The 18,041-nt window shown below is 64.3% G+C and overlaps 1 protein-coding gene across 3 annotated transcripts in view; it reads right to left on the bottom strand.

Annotated features, from left to right (window-relative positions):
* Positions 1–18,041, bottom strand: part of Slc12a7 (solute carrier family 12 member 7) — a 46,701-nt gene that overhangs the window by 14,405 nt on the left and 14,255 nt on the right. For all 3 annotated transcript variants that reach the window (XM_077109493.1, XM_077109494.1, XM_077109495.1), the window contains exons 2-16: positions 14,849–14,943; positions 14,281–14,403; positions 11,792–11,938; positions 10,747–10,801; positions 9,195–9,325; positions 7,274–7,515; positions 6,386–6,597; positions 5,433–5,600; positions 4,636–4,734; positions 3,988–4,045; positions 3,253–3,427; positions 2,355–2,473; positions 1,877–1,975; positions 1,407–1,526; positions 737–841 (exon numbers count right to left, since the gene is read on the bottom strand). In XM_077109493.1, the coding sequence (XP_076965608.1) occupies positions 737–841; positions 1,407–1,526; positions 1,877–1,975; positions 2,355–2,473; positions 3,253–3,427; positions 3,988–4,045; positions 4,636–4,734; positions 5,433–5,600; positions 6,386–6,597; positions 7,274–7,515; positions 9,195–9,325; positions 10,747–10,801; positions 11,792–11,938; positions 14,281–14,403; positions 14,849–14,943 (1,948 nt within the window). The remainder of the gene's footprint in view (positions 1–736; positions 842–1,406; positions 1,527–1,876; positions 1,976–2,354; positions 2,474–3,252; positions 3,428–3,987; positions 4,046–4,635; positions 4,735–5,432; positions 5,601–6,385; positions 6,598–7,273; positions 7,516–9,194; positions 9,326–10,746; positions 10,802–11,791; positions 11,939–14,280; positions 14,404–14,848; positions 14,944–18,041) is intronic.

Genomic DNA, 18,041 nt, shown 5'->3' with positions numbered 1-18,041 from the left:
CCCTTTCTTCTCTCTGCCCCTGGTCCTCTCTGCCCCCTCCCTCCTCCCTGCCCTCCCTCCTCTCTGCCCTCCCTCCTCACTGCCCTCCCTCCTCCCTGCTCTCCCTCCTCCCTGGCCCCTCCCTCCTCCCTGCCCTTTCTTCTCTCTGCCCCTGGTCCTCTCTGCCCCCTCCCTCCTCCCTGCCCTCCCTCCTCACTGCCCTCCCTCCTCTCTGCCCTCCCTCCTCTCTGCCCTCCCTCCTCTCTGCCCTCCCTCCTCTCTGCCCTCCCTCCTCCCTGCCCTCCCTCCTCCCTGCCCTTTCTTCTCTCTGCCCCTGGTCCTCTCTGCCCCCTCCCTCCTCCCTGCCCTCCCTCCTCACTGCCCTCCCTCCTCTCTGCCCTCCCTCCCTCTGCCCTCCCTCCTCACTGCCCTCCCTCCTCCCTGCCCTCCCTCCTCCCTGCCCTCCCTCCTCCCTGCCCTTTCTTCTCTCTGCCCCTGGTCCTCTCTGCCCCCTCCCTCCTCCCTGCCCTCCCTCCTCACTGCCCTCCCTCCTCTCTGCCCTCCCTCCTCTCTGCCCTCCCTCCTCTCTGCCCTCCCTCCTCTCTGCCCTCCCTCCTCTCTGTCCTCCCTCCTCCCTGCCCTCCCTCCTCCCTGCCCTCCCTCCTCCCTGCCCTCCCTCCTCACTGCCCCCGCTCCTCTCTGCCCTCCCTCCTCTCTGTCCCCGCTCCTCTCTGCCCCAGGGCTGGGGCCCACTCACCTCCAGTTCTTGGTGTGGGGTGGCCCGTGCTCCAGGCGTAGTAGGGCGTAGCGAGCAGCGTTCAGAGACAGGCCCCTGATGCCGTCTCCCCACTCCTTCTCAGCCCTGTGGGCAGAGCGGGTGCTGGGCCCAGCAGTACCTCTGGCAGGGCACCCGTGGGGTCTCTGCGACCCTAGTTAACAGAGGCTTTCGGAGGCAGACAGGGACATGGGGACCCTGGGGGAACAGGGAGGTGGAAGCAGCAGGGACCAGCCCCCTGTGTGGGACTGACCAACAGTACCATCAGGGACAGAGGGCAGTTCAAGTGAAGGAAATGTGCTCTGAAGAGCAGACAGTGACCTTGGGCAGAGCTGGCCAGGGACCCCAGCCCCTGTCTAGCTGCCAGGAAAGAAAGGGAGGACAATTCTGCCCTGGCACCCACCCCCATCAGGGCCAGGTGGGCCATCCAACAGGCTGGGTCTCCTGGGAAAGCCCAGAGGGCCAGGAGCCAGAAGGGGCTGGACCTGACCACAACAGGTCAGAGTTCAAGAGGAAGAAGGCCACCACGTGGGGCCACGGTGGCTACCTCACTTTCTCAAGCAGCCCACTCCGTGCCAGGCTGGTTTCGGGACTTTGGTCCAGGACAGGGAAGCCACAGAGGCAGGTCACAGCTGCGCGGGGCGCCACTCACCCGCGGTACTCGATGTACTTGTAGATGCAGCCGGCGATGAGCATGGCGAAGAGGGCATAGTACCAGGAGCAGATGAACATCAGGGCCAGGCACAGGCTCATGCCGAGGAAGGACAGCGTCCTGGGGGGCACAGAGCTCAGGTGCCGCTGCCCAGCTCCCGGTCCAGCACCCGTGCGGCTGCCCACAGAAACTGCCCTTCCCTCCATGACCCTTCCAATGTGCTGGCCACCTGCCTGTCAGGCCCTCCCAGTCCAGGCTGACCACAGGTGGGCCCAAGAGGCCCACATGTGTCCTGGGGTGGACAAAGAGCTTGGAGGCAGACAGGCCACAGGCTCTGGGCTTTGCAGGCTGGTTCTGCAGGGCAACGGGGCTCCCGGCCCAGGCCGCCGCCAGCCTTGAGGTACCCTTACCAGTGGTAGTACACCCTTACCAGTGGTAGTACACCCTTACCAGTGGTAGTACACCCTTACCAGTGGTAGTACTTGAAGCGTGGACGCCAGTTGGGTGTTCGCAGCAGGGTCTGCACCGCGCAGGCCAGGTTCACAAACATGTAGCACATGAGGAAGAACCTGCAGCAGGTGGGCAGCACAAGGGGCCACTGACCACTCAGCCAACGGTGGCCCCAACCGGCTGCCCTGTCCACACTCTGCTCACTACTGCACTCCTCGGGGTCCCCTGTCCACACCAGGGTCCCCCCACCATGGGAGTCTCACTCATCCCCAAGTCCAGCTCCAGTAGCTGACAGGTCTCGCGGACACATCCCGCCCTGCCACCGAGAGCCACGTGTGGCACAGCCCTGGTGTCCACCCCAGCCGCCTTCAGTCAGCCACGCCAGCCTTGGCTGACCAGACAGCCCGGCACCCACGTGAGCCTGTGGCCTGCTGCCCTGGCTGTCTCCTGCACCTTCCCGAATGCATGATGGCCCTGTGCCCTCACGGGGCCACTCACATGGACAGGATGGGGGCCACACTGTCCAGGGAGGCAATGAGGATGCCCATTTCACAGATGAGGGTGGTGAGCAGCAGGGCCCAGGTGGGCTCCCCGTTGGCCTTCCCATGTCCGAACACCTGCAGGGAGGAGGCAGGTGGGCTGGGGGCAGGAAGGGTCTCCCTCGGGTGAGCCACCCAGCGCCCGCCAGCGGGGGCCGCCAAAGACGCAAGATCAGAAGCCCAGCCTCCACAACCCGTCACCAGGACAGACCACCTGGGCCCGGGAAGAAGTCCCAACAAGAAGAGGCCCTGATAGCCAGCCCGTGCGTGACACCTCGAGCTCAGACGTCAGCCTCCACAGCTCAGAGAGAATGACCTTTTCTCCCGGGTGTGCACATGTGCGCTGGGGCCCGGGGACCACTAAGGATGGACCCAGGTCCACCCATGCCGGATGAGCACTACCGCTGACTGTGTCCCCGACTTTTTATTTTGAGGTCTAACTGCAGGTGTGGTGCACTCCTGTGGCCCGGTCACTCATCGGCATGCCACCAACGTCCTATGCTCTGCAGGAGGTCCCCAGACACCCAGGCCCTGGCTGCCGTGCAGTGGGACAGCAGGGAGCGTCCCCCTCAGGCAAGGAGGACCAACATGGGCCTCACGGCTGCTCGCAGAATAAATCTCAGAGGCATCTGCAGGCCGGGAGGGCAGGGGCTGCTCTGCCCACCACACCACACACTTAGCCCAGCATCCAGAGGGATAGTGACCACTGGTTGGGGTGGATCACGTGTCTGTTCTCTTTACCCTAAGGGTTAGGGTTAGGGTTAGGGAGCAGACCCTCAGGGACCCTCACACACAGGACCCCGACCTTCCCAGGGCTCCTTCCTGTCCACCTACCACAGCCTGGGCCAAGGGCTCACCTGCAGGAAGGGGACGATGCCATCACGGGCAATAGCCTGCAGCAGACGGGGCGCCCCCGTCAGGCTCTGCAGGCCAGCACCACAGGTGGAGAAGAAGGAGCCGATGACAATGACCCAAGGGGACGGCCAGGCCAGCATGCCGATGACCAGGTTCCCTTGCAGGGCTTCCCCAAACCTGTGAGCAAGCAGGGTGGGCAGTTGGTACAGCTTCCCAAGGACCAATCAGAGACCCTGACTCCCGAGTGAGTGGACCTGGTGGAAGGGCAGGGGGGCTCCTCAGGAGGAAAGTCAAGGGACCAGGCCCAAGACCCCTCCCGACCAGAGACCCCACCAGGACCCTGAGGGGTTCTGGTGTCGAGGGCACCTCTCGCTGCCGGGCCACGCCTCACGGGCCGGGCAGCACCAGCCTCCTGTTGGCAACCCAGCAAGGCCCTGAGGTCTCCACTCACTGCTCCCCACCCAGCAGCCGCACCTCACCATCCTGGACCTGCGCCCCCACGCCCCAGCCCGCCAGGCACCGTAGCTGCACCCCGCGGCTCCCCAGGCTCTGGGCCCAAGCTGGTGCCTTGTTAGCGTCTCGCTCAGGCCGAGGGCACCCAACCCCAGCACAAGGCTCTCAGCTCAGACGTGGAGCTGAGACGCTCTAGGAAGGTCGATTTTAAGGCTGAAGCTGCCCTCAGGAAAGAGGGTGCTGACCACACACGCCTGCCCAAGCCTCCGTGGAGAGCAACGCACTTATCTCGCAAGACCACGCCTTCAATGCAGGCCCCAAAAAGCACTATGCAGGAGAGATCTGCAGCCAGGTCAAGGTCGGTCAGTCCAGAGTGACAGCACAGCAGGCCGCGGGGGAGGGTGGCCCACTGGCCAGCAGGGCCCATCCCAGGCTCCAAGTGGGCCTCCTGGGCCAGTGTTCCCAGAGTCCCATCCCCACCCCCTGACCCACTGCTGTGCCCAGACCCCAGGGTCTTCAGTCCTCCTCTCTCTCCATCTCTGTCCGGGGCTTCCAGGGGTCAGGGTGCGCTTGGCCTGCAGTGTGTGTGTGCTCTGGGGAACAGCAGGAGACCTGGCAGGAGGTGGACCTCGGCTCGAAGGAAGGCGCCTGGAGTCCTAGCCCACCCGGGCCGTGTGTGCACGCCAGTCACCATCAGCTGTGGCCACACACGTCCCGTCAGACATGACAGTGTGGGTTGCCAAGCCAAAGGTCAACATCGTGGCACATGGCCACCCTGAGGGAATCCAGCTGTGGCGTTTGGTTGGGCGCATCGCCCCACAGCACCCACAGCACCAGGGAGGGCAGAGGCACGGCCAGGACCCACCGGACCTGGAAAGCCCCCCCAGGCTGCTGCTGTGTAAGTGGGGAGGCCAGGGTCCACTCAAGGATACAGATAAAAGACGTGGTGACAATGGCCAAGATGGTCCCTGTGGGGATGGACTTCTGGGCGTCCCTGAGGTCCCCGGAACGGTTGGATCCTGCCATGATACCTGCAGAGGCAGACAGGAGGAGTGACGTAACAGGCAGCCCTGGCGAGGCACGCCCGAGGCCCTCAGCAAGGGCCAGCCAGGCCACAGCTGCCCCCATAGGCACCCGCAGCCGCTGCACTATGGACGAGCTGGCCCAGAGGGCCCAGGCCTCCTCTCTCCACTCCGCAGGATGGCTGCTACAGGGGCCAGGCTGAGGACCCCAGAGGCCCTCCGCGGGACATGGAGGTCTCAATAACCTCCTCCAAGCTGCAAAGCGAGGCCAGCGGGTCCCCAGCGTGCCCAGGATCCTGCCACCTCAGTTCACCCTCGGTCCCAGGTCACAGACTCCAGAAGACGGAGCCCAGTGCTGACTGACTTGCAGCCTGATGGCACCCAGGGTTGCAGGCACATGGCCCTGAGACAGCTCTGGCCATGCCAGGCTGCCCTCAGTCAGCCCTCTCCCACCAGACCCCCGGGAGCAGCCACCCAGTGCCTGACGCTGCCCCAGCCGCACCAGCAGCTGCACTGCAGCCTGTGTGTGGGGAAACCCAGCTGCGGAGGTCCACGCACCCACAGGCACGCCTGGCTGGCCTGCACCCAGAGGGCACTGCAGGGCCGTGCAGACCCGGCAGCCACCTTGGGCCACTGAGCTGGGTCCTGGGGCTCTGCACTGGCGGGGGAGCGGAGCACGGGAGGGACGGGGAGGACAGGAGACTCGCCTGTCACGGAGGGGAAGTAGATGCCCACGAGCATGGTGAAGTAGGTCATGATGTCCGTGAGGACGTACGGCAGCCCGCTGGCCCGGCTCTCCTCGGACACAGGCACGGACGGCACGCCCTCCTTCTCCACAAATGCCCCCTTGTCCGAGTACGCGCTCCAAAGGTTATCTGCAGGAAGAACAGGTCAGGCAAGGAGACGTCCTCCTGAGACTCTGGAACCCTGTGTCAGGGCTCCTGGGGCCACACAGGCCACCACGGAGGCGGGGAAGGCTCACACTCTCCCCAGGTCCACCTTTAAAGGAGGATGCCCAGTGGGAACCACATCTGGGAACCCCCTCCCCAAACCTCTGAGCCAAGACTCCAGCACTGCAGGAAAGCTCACACATGCCCAGAGGGCACCTCGTCCTGCACCACTAAGTGCAGCAGGACCCAGGGCCTGCACATGCTGACCAGGTGCTCCAGGGACCCCACTATCCGCAGACCTCCCAGGCAGACTTCCCAGGCAGACCCCAGCTGGGCCAGCACAGGTTCATGCCACCTGCATGCGCTGTAGGCCCTCCCCACAGGGGAGACTTCATGGCCAGACTTGCCCCTCTGTGCCCCACAAAGCCCCCGCAGAGGCCTGTTCAGAGGGCCGCCTCCTAGGGGCTGAGCCCAGGCTCCAGCACGGACACATACAGTCCCAGCCAAACACAATGGGGCAGCCGCAGCCCAGTACCAGCTCATGCTGTCCCCCACACACCAGGCCCGTCCCCGGGGCAGGGTACAGACAACCACCAGCCTGGAGTCAACTTGCTGGCCTAACACACATGTGGCTTCTTTGGCTCAGGGAGGGTCGGGGGCTGCACGGGAGCCCAAGGCTGGTTGGCAGCAGCTGGGGAGGGCTGGCCATCCTGGCCATGTCCACAGGATAGCATCCCGCACCCTTCCCTAGCCGGACCTGCCCTCCTTACCCAGGAGGACACCGCTGGCCACACCAGGGATGCCCTGGATCTCAGTGACATTGTTCTGCACAAAGTACTCGTCGCAGGAGGCGCTGGGGCTGGAGCTGTTGCAGAAGAGGCTCCAGAGCGCGGTGGTCAGCGTGCCATTGCTGGCAACGTGCATCTTGGCACAGGCCTCGAAGCTGCGCTTGGCAAGGGTGCGGTTCCCGAGGAGGCAGACCCTGCACGGGGAGGCAGACCCCCATCTCACCACTTCCACAGCTGACCCACAGGATCTCCCAAGGGCTCTGACGTGCCACAGCCACCATGGCAGCCAGGGCCACACACCAGGGACAGCACCTACTCTAGCTGCAGCAGCTCAGGACTCTTAGGGGCTGCCCAGTGCCAGCTCATGCTGACCCCACACACTAGAGGGTCCAGTCCAGTCCTGCCCCAGTCCCTACCAGCCCAGGCCCTGGGCCCCACTCAGCCAGCCCACAGGGCCAGGCTCCTTCAGTCCTGCTCCACGGATGGGTGGTGGCCCGTCCTACAGGCCCACTTGCTCTCTGACGCTGGCCACCCCCCGCAACCTCCTCATCCACGAGGGAGACAAGGAAAGGGCCCAACGGGAGGGCCTTCCATGAGGGTGCAGGAAGACTCTGGAGAAGTCCGCTGCCCAGTGGTCCACAGGGCTGCCGGCCACCAGTGGTGAGCTGGGCCCGCACCAGCCTCCGTCCCTATGGTGTGCCCAGACCCGCTACCTGCACAGGGACCGGCTGCACCCCAGCTTCCTCCAGGGAAGGAGGGACGGCCCAGGGCCACGCCCAGCCCGGAGAACAGCCGCGTCCTAGGCTGAGGGCAGAGGCTGCAGAACCCGAGGGCCTCCCGCCAGGGCCATGGCCAGCGGCCCCCACTCACGGGATGTCGGGCGGGTCGAAGGCCGTCTTGATGACACCGGCATAGATGGCCAGGATGGAGAGCACCACGCAGGCCAGGAAGACCAGGGCCAGCTTGTTGACGTACTTCACGCCCACGAAGACCACCATGGCCATGAGGGCCAGCGTGCAGCTGCCGTACACACGCATGTCGTTCAGCAGCGCCGCGGCCTCGCCGCCCGCCTCCGTGGCCTGGAAGATGGCCGCGCTGGGGGAGATGTAGGTCTGCAGGGAGCAAGGCAGTCAGCAAGGCCCGCCGGCCCAGAGGGCCCCCGTCCAGGATCCCACACAGGGGCTTCGCACAGACCCTTGGAGCCTCAGAGAAAGCACATCAGGCACTGAGACACGGGGACCCTGGGGGAGGCCCACTGCACAGATCACAGGCAGTGGACACCGCCCCAGGTCCCATGTCCTTGAGTCACTCCCGACAACTGGGCCAGCCTGTGACCTGTGGTGTTTCCAGGACCAGGATAAGACTGCCCTTCACCTTCCAGAGTGGTCGCCCTGCCCCAGGCCCTCCCTGGCAGACAGGCCAGAGTGGCGAGGGGCAGGGTCCCAGCCACAGCCCTGGGAGAGGCAGGGCAGCTCACTGTCCTGCACTGTGGCTGCTCTAACTGGCTGCAGCCTCCAGAGAGCCACCAGGTGGCCAGCCTGCCACCCGGGCAGCCACACCTGGGGCTTGACTAGGACCAGCAGACACTGGCCAGGCAGAGGGCGACAGTCCAGAGCCTAGCTGCCTGGGTACGGCCCAGCACCAACTGGTGCATGAGGAACTTGCTAGAAATGTAATAGTGTCCACTTTATGCTCCAAACACAGCCCTTGCTGCTCAGGCCATCTCAGGGGAAACTCATTACCTTTCTCCCCCATCCCAGGCAGAGTTACCTGTCCCTGAGCACACACCCACCATAGGGATGAAGGCATCCAGACTTGGGGGATGGCACCAGAAGATTCAGAAATGTCTGTCTCCCAAATTAACAAGTGGATCACACTCCAACAGAGAACATGGGAATGTAGCCCTGGAGTCACCCCTTAACTGCCCCTGGTCCTGCTGAGGGGCAGAATCACAGCCTCTGGGACAGGAGTCCCCTGGGTCTCTCCTTTGCTAGCAGAGCAATAAACCTTCTTTTTCCCTTTTTCTCAAAACCATGTCCTTGTTCTTGGATTGGCACTGGGGACAAGGATCCAGCTTTGGGTACCAGCAGCAGTCCCAGGCCCTGGCCCAGACCCGAATCAGAATGTGTGGGAGCCCAGGCTCTGTGTGCCCCCTTGAGAAGGCAGGAGGGCCTCCTCTGCAGGGGAGCCGCTCAGAGCAGAGGCCAGCCCCAGCCCCAGCTCTGGGATCCAGCAAGCAGGGGGCGGGCAAGGTCCAGGACTCAAGGCCAACACCCTGTCCCTGCTCAGTCCACACACCCAGGGCGAGCACTCCAGCTCCAACCTGGGGAAAGCCTTGCACTGAGGATGCAGACCACCAGCCAGCGGCAGCCGTGGGCAAACACACCGCCCAGAAGGCGCATCAAGAAGCAGGGACAACAGGGGTGGGGCCAGGGTCCTGTCAAGGGGCCGTGCCTGGGGGTTCCAGGCCTTTCTCCGGAGCACACAGACCACAAGGCCACACTGCCACCCAGGGCTCAGACACGCGGGAAGCAGCAGGTGCTCCTCACGGAGAGGACGTGAGGGTGTCCCGAGGGACACCTGCCACCGCAGAGAGCTGGCACCCAGTGCTCCATCCACAGCCCAAGGCAAGGGGGCAGGGGTCCGGCTCTGGAGGAGTGCAGGGCAGGGCACAGTCAGAGGGGCAGCATGGTGCCAAGGGGGAGGCATGGATGGCGCCCTTTCAGCAGCATGCAGACTGGTCCCTGGGCGGAACGCCTTGGCAAGGGACCACTGCAAACCACAGACTCACCAAGAAGATCTCAATGGTGCCCAGGATGTACATGGCGCCTGCAAAGGTGGTGCCCAGGTAGAAGCAGAGACCCACGGCCCCTCCAAACTCAGGCCCCAGCGAGCGGGATATCATGTAGTACGAACCTCCAGCTACAAGCAGCAGAGAGAGCAGCCATCAGGGAGCGCACCCCTGGGGCCAGATGGCAAAGCGTGGCCCTGCGGAGGGACATGGCCCAGTCCCACCTCAAAACTGCAGGGGACCCTGAGCCCTGGTGCCAGCCCTCCTGTGGAAAGAGATGGCGTCAAGGGCCACTCCACCCAGAGTCCAAGTGGCTCCCACCAAGAGGTCCATGTGACTTTAGTTAAAAAAAGAAATCAGGGGCCCAAGGTCCTTGGGGAGCTGCTTGGTACATTCTGCATCACTCTGAAGAGTCCTCAGTGCATGGTGGTGGCCATGGCCTGCCACCCCTCCCTGGTCTGTCCACCAACAAGTGGGTGCACCCAGACCATCACAGCTCAGCAGGACACCAGGAAGGTCCAGAGCACTCCTGGGGTGCACCCTCCCCCATCCCAATCCTGCCGGCACCTCCCTCCCCCGGCAGCACCACGGCCAGGCCACGGAGCTTTGTCCTGAGCTCAGCCAGCAGAGGCTGGGAGGGGCGGAAAGCCAGGGCCTCAGTGCAGAGCAAGCTCAGCTGCCCACAGAGGGACATGAGGGGCAGCGGGTGGTCACGACCCGGGCTGTGAACTGACGTGCTTGTTAATTATCACGCATGTGTCCACTAGCACGTCACCATTCCCTTATTCATCTGGAGGGGCATCCCGCTGCCCCTCTAGCTGGGACAAAACTTCGCAGGACGCAGGCCCCAGGCCCCATTCCACTCACACTCCCTGCAGGGGTAACTACATGGTGACGCAGGTTCAAGTGAACAGGTGGGACTCCACGGGCTCAAGTGACAAAGAGAAGCAAGAAGGAACAGGACCAGGCCAGCCCGCACACAGGCGTCCCCACGCCCTGGGCTGGTCCATCTTGCCTGCTTAGTACTACTGCATGCTGAAGAACCACGGTCCACGGCAAGTTAAAACTCAAAACCAAAAAGGCGTGGGCCCATGGTGAGCACCCGCCTCTGTCCAGAGAGCAGAGGCCGAGTCCAGCGCCTGCCGAGTCCAGCGCCTGCCAAGCCCGCTCCAGCAAGCAGCCAAGACAGCAGCACTCACAGACGCAGCAACACACCTGCCCCGGCCCGGGCAGGGCACCACAGGCCAGCCACTGCCCGCACACAGGGCAGCATGGCTTTCAGGAGAGTCCAGGCTGCCTCCTGGACACAAAATGCCATCCTCGGTCACAGAGGACAGCAGGCAGGTATAGGTGTGTCTGCACTGAGGTCCCTGAGAACGGGGCCCACGTTGTGTCGTCCCTGAGTAGCACAATGCCCAAGCCACCCCTAGTCGAAGGGTTTAGGTCCAAGTCACCATCACCATGAAGCAGACAGGACTCGACCTCCATGTGCACGTGGCTCAGGTACCACACTGGGCAAGACTCCTCCAGACCAAGGGCAGGCGCCCCTTACCTGGGACCACACCGTTGGTAGCGATGGCACTCATGGAGATGGCGGTCAGCATCGTCTGTAGAGAGACAGGCAGCCTTGGAGGACAACTCCAAGCTGTCCCAGGCACAGACGCTGGGCTGCCTGGGGCCAGCCACTCACTCCCGGGCTCCTCATCTCAGAGGAGCCACTGAGTGACCAGGATCAAGAGGCGCAGGCCCTGCCACTGCCTTCTCTGCCCACCACGAAGCTTCACCTCGCACCCGCAGGCGAACCCTGGACTGGGACACTGCCCAGCCCTAAAGGCAGGGTCCATCTAGGTGTTCACCTCCTCGAGGGACCCAGATAGGGGTCCACCTAGGCCTGCTCATGGACACAGGAGTGTACCCAGCAGGATGCAGGGCCCATCTAGTGCCTACTTCCCCGGGGGCAACCATGGTGTCCAGTTAGCCAGGGAGGGCCCTGCCTCCAGCTACCCGCCCCTGCTGAGGAGAGCCTGTCTCGGGGCACCAGGAGTGACCAGCTGGGGACAGGCAGCAAGGTCTGGGGCGGGGGGTGGTGGTTAAAGAAGACTCCTGCTCAGCTGTGCTGCAGAGTCTTCCCAGAGAGGCCACCCCCAGGTCACCCCGTGACTAGAGCAGCTCTTGCTAACCAGAGCAGGGGAGAGGACTGGGCTGGAGGGCTGGGCACCCAGAGGACAAACTGGACGAGGCAGCCGCGGTGGCAGAGAAGCCAGCGCAGGGAGGCAGAAGCCCTGGCGCCCCACGTCTGGCCTCAAGGGGTTACGAGCCCGGGGACCTGGAAGTGCCTGAGGCCCTTCTGAACTGGACAGCAGCCTTGCAAAAGCACAGACCCGTAGCATCCTGGTGACACTGGCACGTGACACGGGGTGGGGGCTGTAAGCTCCCCACAGTGTGCCGGGCAAGGCTCCGTGGGACAATGGCCAGCCTCTCCAAGGACCTCCCTCCCCTGGACAGAGCCCCAGCCGGACGCACAGGGACCCAGCACCACGGAGGCTCCTGCGGGCAAGGACACCACCCCCAGGCCTCCAGGGAGACCGGCCACTCACGCAGGTGCAGCACAGGGAGACGATGAGGAAGGACTCCAGCACGCCGGCCGCGCCCACGATCCACGTCAGGCGCAGGAAGAGGATGACGCCCAGGATGTTCTGCAGGCAGGGCAGGTAGACGCCGATGAAGGTGCCCATGCGCGGGGCCTGCAAGAGAGCACTGCTGTCCAGGGAGCCCGTCCAGGGGGACTCGTGGTCATGGGGTGGCGGCCATGGGATGGAAGAGAGTCCCAGGCCCTGTGACCCCGAGGCCCTGGGGGTCCTGGGCACACGGGAAGCTCTGGTCTGTGAGTAGGAGCCTAGTTCTGAGCCCCAGGATGACCTGGCAGTGAGGCCCCTGCTGGGCTGGGCAGCTGCACACAAGGGAGCCGGGCCAGGGCAGAGCTGGCCCACACCTCCCGCCACAGGCCTGGGAGACAGCATTTGTGGTGCAGGTGACAGAGGTGGTTTCGCTCTGAGCTCTGCAAGTCAAGTGGGCAGAGAAAGGCGTTGGGATTCTCAGCTGGGAAAAAGCAAGAACGGTGTAAAATGCCCCAGACACAAGGCCACGGCTGACCCCAGGAAGGCTGACCCAGGGTGTGGGTGGCCCACGGACCCTGGACACAGAGCAACCCCTCAGGCAGAGCCATGCTGGGACAGCTCCAGGTCCTAGCATCCCGGAGCTCGTCCTGTGGCCAGCGCCGGGACCCGCGTCTTCTAGAAGAGCACTTTACTCCTGAAAGGCCACTTGCAGAGATCCCTCGACCAGTCACAGCTCAGGAGACGGACATGCTGAGAAGGTGCCCAGACCGATGGTCCTGGCTGGAAGCCAGTGTCCGCCTCCAAACTAGCTGTGTGCTCGGTGGGGGGACCAGGGAAGCCCCAGCCCCTCCATCCCGGGACCTCACTGGTCCCCTGAGCAGGTGACCACCTCAGGACACAGGGGCTCTGCAGAGAAGCACAGGTGGCCCTATCCTGGCATCGACTGAAACAGCCCAGGGACCAGCACCACATCCTCAGGGCACTGCAGCCAGAGCTGGGTGCCTGGGTGGGGTGGGGATGTCCTAGGGCCTGACCTGGGCATCCAACTAGACACTTGCCAGAGAGCTCGGTGGGAGGAGCGGGCACTTTCCCTGGGGGACAGACCCATCTGTCTGCACCAAGCAGGCCTGCGTCCTGAAAGCACTTGGATGTCACGAGGCAGTGCCGGGGCGGGGACGAAACCCCAGAACACGTCAGGCACAGATCCCCACCGTGACTCCTTCCCCCACGCAAAGTCTGTGCCCGGCAGTGGGCAGGCCCCAGCAGGGGACCGCAGGAGGTGTGGTCCAGAGGCTTCTGAGGACACTGCCCCTGTGCCTGCCCCCAGGAGTCACGTGGCCGGGTCCCCACAGCCCATTGGTCCCACGTCTCAGAATCGCGGTGCTGGTTCTGCTGTGTTTATGTTAAGAGGAAGGAAGGGGGACGTCCGGCACTTCGTAAAGGCCTGACTTCCCAGGGCTGTGGAGGCCAAGGTCAGGCTGGACGCTCACGGGGGAGGTGTTCAGGATGTGGCTGGGGAGGGCCTCGGCCGTTGCACACCCTGGGGCCTTGGCCATCACCCCCACAGGGGGGCCACCAGGATGGAAGCACCCAGCTCCTGCCTCAGCAGCCCTCCTGGCACCACAGACCCCACCCTTCACAGGAAACTGGGCCTTGGTGGGCTGAGAGCGAGGTGGACACGTCTCCTCCCAGCCCGACTCGGGGAGCCCGTGCCGACACGGGATGCTGGCCTCTGAGGAGCCTGGGGCCCCTGACCTTCAAGCCCTCGTGTCCTCGGGAGGTGGGCCTGCTCAAAGGCTCTTTGTTGGATCTGTTTGCAAGAAGCCGAGGGAAGGGGGACGCGCGGACACCTGCGTGGATCTGGGCCTCTGCCTCAGGGGTCTGCGGCCCTCCCCGGGGCCAACCTGCGTCAGGGCTGAGGCACCCTCTTGGGCCCAGGGACCTTTCCTCCTACGGCTCCCACATTCAGACCCCCCTGGAGCCGTCCCCCACGAGAACCCTCCCTGGGGCTCCACTCTTCCTTAGGAGGGACTCCTAGGGAGAAATCCTCAAGCAATGGACCCTGGGAAAAGGCATTAGGCTGGGGCAGTGGCTGAGGGAGAACGGTGAGGGCGGAGGGCAGGGGGCAGGGGGCAGGGGGCAGAGGGCAGAAGGCAGCCCTGCAGGACCCTGGGCAGAGGGGAAGAAGGCCGCTCCCCTCTGGGTTGCAGTCTGGACAGACTCAGGTGGGAGGGCACAACCTGACCACACCCAGGTGTGGCCCATGTTCTAGATGTCGGCTGAGCCCGAGGGGAGCGAAGGTGACGGGCACCTGGAGAAAGAAAGGCTGATCTGCCGTGACACTGAGCGCGACACTGAGCGCATCCTGACTAGACACTGCCAGGGCTGCCTGTGGCCAGCAGTCAGCATGGGCAGGGACGGGCGGGGACAAGGCAGCAAGTGCAGGCGGCAGGGCAGCGTGGCGGTACCTTGGCCTCCCTCCGTCGGCTGTCCTCGTCCTCCTCGTGCTCCACCACGCCCTGGCTCAGGTTGGTGTAGTTGGCCAGCTTGTTCAGCAGGGAGGACACCATGGGGTTGCTGTCCATCTCCTCCTGTGAGGCAGGAAGCACCAGGCACAGGCATGTGAGTCAGGTCCTCCGACACCCCAGGCCAGCAGGCCCCTCTGCCCACCGCTGGTGCCGAGCCACAGGCTGCAAGGAGCCAGAGAGGCCCTGGTGGCCTGCCCAGCAGGCCTGAGTCGGGTCAGCACAGAGTAGGGCCAGGGGACCCCGCACCCACGGTGGGGCCAGAGCCTTGAGATGGTCTGGGCTCGGGGTTCAAAGGGCTCCCAGAGGGCAAGCAGCCCAGACCAGGGGCCCGGAGGGCACCTGGCATCTGTGTGCATGAGGAGTGCAAGAGGCCCGGGCAGCGCTGCCCAGCTTCTGCCCACCAGCGTGAAGAGGGGGATGGCCCTGGCCTTGGACCCGCGCCCATCGCCAGCCTGGGGCTGCTTTACTTTTCTGGGTAAAAGGCACTGCCCCGAGCACCTAAAGTTACCTCAAAAAGCGCCATGTTCTTCCCTTCCAAGTGACTCTCTCTCTCCAGCTCCACGCTGTTGAGGAAAGGGCTGCTCTCCCTGGGGTTCCCATCTCCTGCAGGAAAGGGTCAGCGTCCCTCTCAGAACTACCCTCAGCCCCTCTCAGGCCCAAGGGCGACGTGGGCTATGGCAAACTCTCCTTCTGGCCGCACGTCCACATCCCGAGGTCCCCAGGATGCTCCCCCAAACATCTGGTTTCAGGCCCTCACCCCAGCGTGGTCACATGGCCGTGCGTCCCCAGCCTCAAGGGTCTCCCGTGTGACCTAGGTCAGTAAAGTTCTCTCCTTCAAACATCAGAGCTGCTTTCCTGGCCCTCGCTGCGGCCCACTGCCCCCCCTGGGGTTGGGGGGCTCCTGGCAAGTTCCAGGACTCCTGGGGGCCTTGACCCCAAGCTCCGCAGCTGAAGGAGGCTGGACTGTCGCCCCCAGCAGAAACCGATGGGTCAGGACCTCTGGCCACCAGACTGCAGGTGCCGGGAGCCTGAGGTCACAGGCATCCTCAGACCAGAGCTGTGAGCCTTCGGGGTCCTCACGGTGGGACGCAGACACCAGGACCAGACCCTCTGCCTCTGACCTCCAACCCTACAGGCGGGGTCACCAGCCCTGCCCACCCCTGGGGCTACTGAACACGCAGGACTCCTGGAAGGGGACGCATCCTGGATCACCACACTCCAGCCACAAGAAACCAGGGCAACTGTCCCCAGGCCATGCCGCGCCCTGCCCAGCACAAACCCCGGTGGCCTGGATGGTGAGGGGGATCCCGGGCACCCGCTCCCTCCTTGGGTCCATGGAGTGCGAGACTCCCCGTCCCCGGGGACAAGCACAGGCTTGTGCTGCCCAGCGCTCCTCCACCCCTGAACCGCCTCGGGTCCCCACGCACAAGATGGGACCCAGACCACGCGATGACCTCAGCGACCACCCCTGCTGGGCACCGTGACCACTTAGGAAACTGGCCGGACTGGACCATGGGAGGGGCTGGGCAGCACTCCTCCAGGCCCCCCAGGCCCCTGCGTTCACCTCGTGCCTGGCGGGAAGGCGCAGGGAGGCAGCAGGAGCTGCCGGCGTGGCCCTGAGCTTGCAGGGGTGGAGAGCAGGAACAGGTTCAGCAACTGAAGGGGTCGCCCCGGGGAGGCTACGCCAGGGCCCAGGACCCTGTGGGGTGCCCTCAGAGGCACCCACAGGGAAGACGGGAGGCTCTGGCTCACCCAGGCAGGCGGGTCCCCAGCTGCCCCCCCACCAAGCCCAGAGCTCATGCCTGGAGGGGCTCAGACCCAACTGGGACCCCCCAGGGAAGGTCAGGCAGCAGGTCCTGATATCAGCCCGACCTCCGGGGACTTGGTCACGTCACAGTCCTGGAAGAAAGGGGCCACACATTGGGGACCCAACTCCAGTGGCTGCCGTGACCCACTGGAAGGCCCTGGGCACTGCAGGAGGCCTCTTTCGCCCCCTCTGTTTAGGGACAGGGGCATGCGGTTGGGCACACAAGGTCACGAGGGGTGTCCCGCTGCAAGATGAGCACTAGAGCTCCCGGGCAGCGCGGTCTAGCGGTGCACAGAGGAAGCACATCTCGAAGCTGACAGACCAGAGGTGGCGCCCCCTGGGGGCCCTAGGAACAGACTCTGGCCTCACAAAACAAAGACAAAGGGTCCAGGGGGCACCCAGAGGTGAACCACAACTGCAGGGCGGGGTCAGCACTTTGCCCGGTGCTCACAGGCCACCGGTTCCTGCAGAGCGAGCTGAGGCCAGGCTGGACGAGGCAGCAACCCCTGCAAGGGTATCTGCTTGTTGGGCCCCCACACAGCCCTCAGCTGGACCTGAGTCGTGAGGTGCCTCTGTGCTTTTCTGACACACTGGGGACAGACATTTTAAAAACCAGAATCCCACCTGCAGGTGGCCGACCGTCAGTGACTCCTGCGCTACAGCCGCAGGGCACACCCGTCAGTTTGTCTTCTTGTTTTGACAGCAGCTTTGAGTTTCAGATCCCCTAGATCCTGGCAGATTATACTGGCCTTACACTGATTCTGTCTGTTCAGAGCACAGCTTGTCACCAGGGACCCCACGGACCTGACCCTGCGGACCTGGCCCACCCTGATGTGTCCAGGCCCACCTTGGCCTTTGGGGCTCAGGAGAGGCCGGACTGAGGCCCCAAGCCCCAGATGTGAATGATCAAGGCCCGCAGGGGCCAGGCCTCCAAAGAACACAAAGCATCCAGTCCTGAATTTGACACCAAGCCACTCCGAGGCCCAGAAATGTGGCACCTGGTCATATGTCCCAAACACAGGCAGAGCAGGGAAAACCTTGGCAGGGCCAGCATGCACTGACCAGAGGCCCCACCGGGAATCACCGGGCACCCGCTGCCCTGGGCACCCCAGGCTCCCCTCATCCCTGCCCCACGGCCCTCAGGATGGCAGATGAGAACAGGAGGGTAGGTCCTCTGCCAAGAGCTGCCGGCTGGGTGGGGGCCATAGCCATGCAGGGCTGCCTGTGATCTAACCAGGTGCCCTGTGAGGACCCTGCGGGACCTGTGGAGGCACCTTCCCACTGAGCCCAGCCCCAGGTCACCCCAGGACCTGCACACTCTGCCCGTCCTTCCTGGACTGGCCCAACGGGGACCTCAGGCACAGCTCCAGCCCCAGGACCTCCAGGGAGGTGGGCTGTGCCTCACGCCACAGACGAGAACTGAGAACGGGGCTGGTCCTGTGCCAGAGTGAGTGGAAAGTGAGAGAACAGGTCTGCAGACCCACACGTGCACACACATGCACACATACATGCACATATACACATGCACACGCGCACACACGTGCACATACATGCACACACACAAATGCATGCATGCACTTCCATGCATGCCTGTGAGCATGTCCAGGGCTCTGCAGCATGCTTCCCCCGAATGTGCTTCTCCACAGGGACTGCCACAGAGTGGACACCAAGCCAGGCCTTGTCTACGCAGCCACAGACCAGGAACAAGATGCATAAGGTGGGCGTGCTTCAGTCGGATACATGGTAGCAGGGCCAGGCCCAAGGGGAGCCAGGCTGGTGGAGCCGGGGCCAGGGGGACTCAGGAGCGAGGAGAGCAGGGCAGGGTAGACACACTCTGGAGGGACACTGGCCTTCCTGTCAGGCCACCTGACCCCACGTGTGATCCACCCCCACA

The sequence above is a fragment of the Callospermophilus lateralis genome, chromosome 5, assembly GCF_048772815.1.
Source record: "Callospermophilus lateralis isolate mCalLat2 chromosome 5, mCalLat2.hap1, whole genome shotgun sequence".
NCBI classification, from domain to species: Eukaryota; Metazoa; Chordata; class Mammalia; order Rodentia; family Sciuridae; genus Callospermophilus; species Callospermophilus lateralis.
This window is presented reverse-complemented; position numbering and strand designations above follow the sequence as displayed.